The 6,599-nt window shown below is 39.1% G+C and overlaps 1 protein-coding gene across 1 annotated transcript in view; it reads left to right on the top strand.

The window, feature by feature from the left end:
• tgfbi (transforming growth factor, beta-induced) overlaps positions 1 to 4,207 on the top strand; it is a 44,712-nt gene extending 40,505 nt beyond the window's left edge. Inside the window, exons 14-17 of the mRNA XM_051954177.1 lie at positions 67 to 169; positions 3,245 to 3,312; positions 3,685 to 3,709; positions 3,780 to 4,207. Of these exons, the coding sequence (XP_051810137.1) occupies positions 67 to 169; positions 3,245 to 3,312; positions 3,685 to 3,709; positions 3,780 to 3,841 (258 nt within the window). The 3' untranslated portion in view covers positions 3,842 to 4,207. The remainder of the gene's footprint in view (positions 1 to 66; positions 170 to 3,244; positions 3,313 to 3,684; positions 3,710 to 3,779) is intronic.
• The last annotated feature ends 2,392 nt before the right edge of the window (positions 4,208 to 6,599 follow it).

Raw genomic sequence — 6,599 nt, forward strand, 5'->3', positions numbered from 1 at the left:
TAAACATCCTTCATTATCTCTAATTCTAGTGAAACAGCAGCTTTATCACTGGTCTCTGTGTGGCAGCGGAACTACACGGTGTATGTCAACAAGGTCCCGGTGGCCGACGCTGACCTGATGGCCACCAACGGAGTGGTCCACGCCGTCAGCAGTGTCATCAAACCTCTGCGTGAGTCCCAGCAAGCACGTCCACACTGTCTCCAAACTGAACTAAGATTTCAGCACAGAACAGAGGTTTGATGCTGAGGAGCCAACCCTGATCATTTCTATGAATTCAGGCCAACATGATGTATTCAGGAGGCAAATAACGACAACCTGCAGCATCGCAGAGAGAGAAAAATAGATTTGAATGTTTTCCAGCTGTGACTAAACATCTGCTAGGAGGCTAGTCAGAGTCCACCTCTGGTTCCTTTACTGTGGTAAATGGCTGCCTTTTGTTCATGTAAAAGATTTGTAAAGACTGAGTCATTCTTGAAAGGATCTTTGGTCATTCTGACAATATTTGAGTCAGTTTAGATCAGGAGTGTCAAACTCATTTTAGTTCAGGTTCCACATTCAGCCCAACTTGATCTCCAGCGGACCAGACCAGTAAAATAATAGCATAATAAGCTATAAATAACCATAACGCCACATTTTTCCTAGGTTTTAGTGCAAAAAAAGTAGTCTTTTCACAAAACGTTATGAACAAACTGAAATTTCTTAAAAATAAATTCAGTTTCATTCACACATTACAACTTACAGATCACTGTGTTTCTGCAACGGCACAAAGCATTTAGTTACAGCTTTAGCTTTATGAACAAAACAACAAAAGAAGACAAAAGACAACAAAGGCAAGACAAAATATTACAAAAATGAGATACAAAATGACAAAATCAACACACTGACAAAAATCTGACAAAAAAAACGATAAAAAAATGACAAACAACATGAAACAAAACAAAAAGAAACAAAAAAGTTACAAAGCAACAAAAAATGGACAAATGACAAAAAGTAAACCAAAAATGACAAACGTGAGAATCAAAACAACCAAAAAGTAGACAAACACAGTGAGGGAAAAAAAACACAAAATGACACAATTGATACACAAACCAATAACAGAGTTTATCAGGTCAAAGGTAAGCACAACTTATAGTATATTTGTGTAGGTATATAGATCCTATATGGTGAGAAAATGTGTTGAAATGAGAATTTGAGTGATGAACAGTTTTAATATTAACAGATAAAGCAAAATACAAAATGACAACAATAAGACAAAACACAAGTGAGACAAAGGAAACAGAAAACGATACAAAAGAAACAAAACAACAAAAGTCAGACAAAAACGACAAAAAACAAGAGAAATATTACAAAAAGACAAACACAAAGCAACAGAAGAACAATGAACAATCGAGTATTTTACTTTCTGATCAAAACAACTTGTCGTTGTCTAGAAATTATTTTAAATGAATAGTTTTACAATTTGTAGTTAAGGTCTTCTCTGGAATTTTTAAACTTACAACGTTGTACTGTGGGCTGGATTGGACCCTCTGGAGGACCAGTTTTGGCCCGCAGGCCACATGTTTGACATCTCTGGTTAAGTCACATTTTAAGTAATTCTAGACATTTTGTGATAACTTTGAGTCCTGTAAGATTCAGGTGGTAAAAGAGGCTCTTACTTGCCCGGGATGGTTATTGCAGCTGAGATGGTGGAAAAGAATAAGGTGAAACTTGCAGAGGATGCAGATCTTCATGTTTATTCACCAGCACATCACGAAGCAGTCCGACAGCATTTCCCCAGCACACAGAACAGGCCCACCTCAAAATCCCCTCACACCCAATATATAGGTGAGCTTAAACCACTATGCCCCATTGACAGGTAGAATTCAAGGAGCAGTGCAGCAGAATTACTTACAACATATTACAATTTATATACAAAATATGCCTATTTATTATTAACAAAACACATTACAGTTTCCAAACTCATATGTACACTAAAAACTACCCCTTTAAGTTACATTAATTACCCACTACAATACGTTTTCCCCAGCCCAACCTCCCCTCCCATGAGGCCACTTGGCTCAGTCCAATCAGGGGAGATGAACAGCACCTGGACTGCACTCACATGGGCACGCCTCCATGGAGTAACCCAGCCAATCACACCTGATCAGTGAGGGAAGATGGACAATCCCTCACAAGTCCCTTTAGACTTCTTTGTCTTCAGTAATTGGTTAAATTTTTTTGCTACATTTTCAACCAATTTAAGCAATTTTTGATTCATTTATTAGGTTGGATTTTTTTTACCATTATGGAAAAGCTTTGGGTCATTTTTTCTGCATTTTTCTGTCATTTTGCATTTTTTTTATCATTCTTTACAATTTTTTGTACATTATTTTGGACACACTTTATGTGATTTAGGAAATTTTTTGCATAATTTTGGAAATGTCTTTTTCCTAGATGGAGAGTACAATGTTAGCAAGACACATGGAGACACTATAATCACTATAATCTCTGAAGACCCGAGCTTTAGCAGGGCTGCATTTTAGATTTCTTCCAGTTATTTGGGATAAGGAGCAACCAATAAACATAATAACTGGATAATATCTCTTTAGTGATTATTATGCTTCTTATATTTATATTAATATTCAATTTATACTGTTATTATTATTATTACTATTTTAACAATATTCTCTTTTTGGAAATCAAATGATGTATAGAGACGCAGGAGGTCACACAGTCCAGATTTTTTAATTGATTCCTTGTACATTTTGTGTTTCCTATGTCAATGTAATTTTTGTGTTTTTTGCAGTCATTGTTTAAATAGAAATTAATCGTAAAGATTTTTTTAAAACTAAGATTGTAAATAATCCCTCATTCTTATTTGCCAAATACCAGAAATTACACCAAACAGATGTTTACTTTTAGCGGACCATGAAAGTGTCCTTAATTATCCAGAGTAGCTGTCTGGTTATTAAATGTGCTTCTGAGGTGTTTAGGACCAAATTCCTTAACTTCATGTTGTCTAAATCTAGAAGAAGGTTAAAAGTCATCCGGGCTTTTATGTCCTTAAAAAGGTTTGAAGTTTGATTTGTTTGGACTGGCCTCGTAGATGAAAACAGCTGGGTGTCGCCTCCATTGCAGTGAAGGTTTAGTCAGTGTATGTACAGACTGTTGTGGGTCTGAGCACAGAATCCTGTGGAACTAAATCGTAGAAGAATCATGAAGATGTTGACGTCTTGTGATTTCCTATTTCCTGATATTTCTGCAGCTCCGAAGCTGGACCGAGAGCAGGCCGACGGACCGGCAACTCCTCTCAGATCAGCCGCTTCTTCCAGGGTGAGGCCACCTGAATGTTTCTCTCCATCATGTTTTCCACTGATCACATGTGACTGTAGCCCCTCAGTTAATCTGACAAATGGCACTATTAGTCAGAAAAATCACAACCTCAAATGATTGGGACTGGACATCTCAGGGAAGTGCTTTTGCTGCAACGCTGTGACTCAAACTGTCAGTTCTGCAGCAACTGAAATACCTGTGAGCTCTTAGGAAAGAATCCGGCTGATGGTATAGAGTAGCTTTATGGTCAGTTGGATCCATCAGAGTCAGAAAATTGACAGGAATGAAGAAATTCTCTGACTGCTTGTGATTTGTGCTGAGCTGCTTGGAGGATCTGTGAGTGAGTGTGACGCCCTCCTCTGTGTTTTGCAGGCCAATGCCCAGAGCTTCAGGAACGGTGAGTGTTTGTGATTTCTGCTCCAGTCGTCGCTGCAGGAGTGAATCTGACTCAGTGTTTGTTTGTCCAGACGATCTGTTCCAGAGGGTGGTGAAGAGTCGCTCCAGCAGGACGATGATCCACAGTCAGTAAACCTACAGAGGAGGGAGCTCAGCGACCTGAGCCACCAACAAAGAAGTAAAGAAGAAGAAACAGAAGAAGCATCAAAGGTCACGTCTTGAAGGAGAATCCCCTGAAGCTGCTGCTGCAGAGGATCTGAGTGGGATTTTCCATAATTTGTGAAGAAGAAATGTTTAAATAGCTTTTTGCATTTTTTTTTTAAATTTACCAAACCAGTGTTTTTCACTTGTCTTTTCTGTCTGAATCCAGAGTTTGAAGTGTTGTGAGTGTGTTTGTACTCAGTGTCGTCCTGCAGCTTGTCGAACACAGTGACCTGACAGCTTTTCAGGAGCATTGCTTTGTGTTTTTGTAAAATAAAGCCTGAAAAGTGAGACCACACTACTCTGGCTGCATTCATGTCTCCCTGCGGCATAGAGAAATGTCTCAAATCATCCAGAACCTTTTCACATTTCCTCCGTGCACGAGGATCAGAGTTCTGGAATATTACAGTTTTTCTCGATTGCTAAGACACATTCCTGGACAGCTGCTCTCCTTTTCCCTAAACTGTGAACACAAAACCCAATTTTCAAGGTACATTCACAAAACCTCTGACTCTTCTTGCAAAGCCAAACTTTCCCCCCAAAACAGTTCAATCTGTGCTCAAAACTGAACTTTGCTGTCAAATCATGCCTCAAGTCAATCTAAATTAAATACTCTACTGAGCAGTCATTAAACACTGCATAGAAAAAATGAAAACACAACGCTCAGGACACGAAGCGGTAGAAATAAATGGTTATTTAGGCTAAATGCATGTTACAAAACTAAATACCTGAGCATTTGTAACACTTGTGCATAGGAAAAAGAATTTGCAAAAAAACCACAAATCCTGTGCATTTACATGTAGCACTTGTACGTAAAAATAAAGCACAAAAATATACAAATGAAGTACAAAGAAAAGAAGTGCATTACTCTGCCACAGCATCATTTCTCCGTACTGGGTCAGGCCACAGGACTTCATCTACATCACAGGACACATTTTCTCTGGAAAGAAGGACCTAGTGTGTCTGATCCAGCCCTAACATGCATCAACAGAAACATCAGCACATGTCAAGACCATTGATGGCAAAAGATTTTTCCAAACTATGGCTGCTGCTCAAAAACCTTCCACCTCCACGTAGAGAAGAATTCTTCTATAGGATTCAGAAAGGGAGAATATGGAGGCAGAAAAATCACAATAACTTGAGGGTTCATATTGAACCATTCCCAAATCAATAGTCCTCTATGAAAACTAACATCGTCCCAGGTGTATTTATGTGTATCATCAAAATCCAACTGAAAAACTCTCTGGAACAAACACACACAAAACAGAGGGAAAAGTCAGTCATGTACACATTCTGTAATTTTACCAGCACTTGTGAAGCAGAATTTTCTCTGGCCAGGCAATGGAGGGGGGGGACCCTGGCATGCCGTATCCATGCTCCTCTTCTTAGGTTTCTGTCCATTGTAGTGCCTCACAAACCAGTGCTTTGGCTTACATGTACCCTCACATCATTAGCCACAAGTGTGATCAATTTTGAGTTGTTGTGTTCAACCGGTGACGCCTGAGCTTTAACTGTGTTTGACTTTTGCCACCTGTGCTCACCATTATGCAACACAGGTGCATCACAATGACAGTGTGTTGACAAGATGTGTCTAAACAGGTGAAAAGGGCTTATGGATTTACCAAAAGAGTGACTGATTCAATAAGTGGGTTCAGGCAACTGAGAATTTGGTTCAGACAATGGAGTTTAGTGTTTCAGCAACTGAGAAAAACTGTAATGTGGTCCAGGTGAGGCCGACAGCCATAACTGCTTTTTACAGGGTTAAATGTGACACAGTGAACGTCTTGCAGGGAAACATAAGGTTCATATAGTCCACAAACAACATGGCATTTTGGTACAGAGGGAACATGACTTCTGAGGAGCTTTAATGAAATACCACTAAAAGAAATCCATCATTCAAACCAACATAACTATTACCTCCACTGTCTGTTCATCTTACAGTTTTTTTCGATTGCTAACATGCATTGGTCAAAACTGAAGTCACATGTTCAAAACTCTGAACACAGTCTGCAAAACAGCGGTCCATGTGGACTGAACTGTGAATCACTTTCCATTGCTTTCACACAGAATGCATTCAGTGACCACAGTCACCAAAATTCAAAATCCAAAATGCTTTTACATACATTTTTTTCAATTGCTAACAAGCATGGGTCCAAACTGAAGTCACATGTTCAAAACTCTTAACACAGCCTGCATTTCCATCATGATGTTGTAGCTGAGAAAGTTTGGAGGTTGTCACTTCTTGCATTCCCAAAATAATAGGGGAGTCAGATTTTGTGAAGTGACCCAACAAAATCTGACTCCCCTTACAGCTTCTCTCCTGTACCAATCTGCTGCATAAAAAACAACAGCACCCCCTACTGGCAGGAGTTATGTCTGCCAAAACAGTGGTCATTAAGTTTGCATTATTTCCTGCCTAGTCTCCATAGTAGTGTCTAATAGTTTCTGCTCAGTTGTCTGGATGTTAACTTTTTAAAATTGACATTAGAGCTATGGAACAGTTTTTTTCTCTTGCACACGCAGACACATATGTAGACCAAAGTGATGAGCTGTATCCCACATGGATTGTTATTGTTCCAGCCTACAATAGCATAAATACCATAAATCCATTGTGTTATTTACAGAACAAGACAAGACTCCCTTACTGGAAAAATTACACTGGGGAGCCCTCAGTTCAAGTTCAAGTTTAT

The sequence above is a fragment of the Acanthochromis polyacanthus genome, chromosome 10 (assembly GCF_021347895.1).
Source record: "Acanthochromis polyacanthus isolate Apoly-LR-REF ecotype Palm Island chromosome 10, KAUST_Apoly_ChrSc, whole genome shotgun sequence".
Classification (NCBI taxonomy): Eukaryota; Metazoa; Chordata; class Actinopteri; family Pomacentridae; genus Acanthochromis; species Acanthochromis polyacanthus.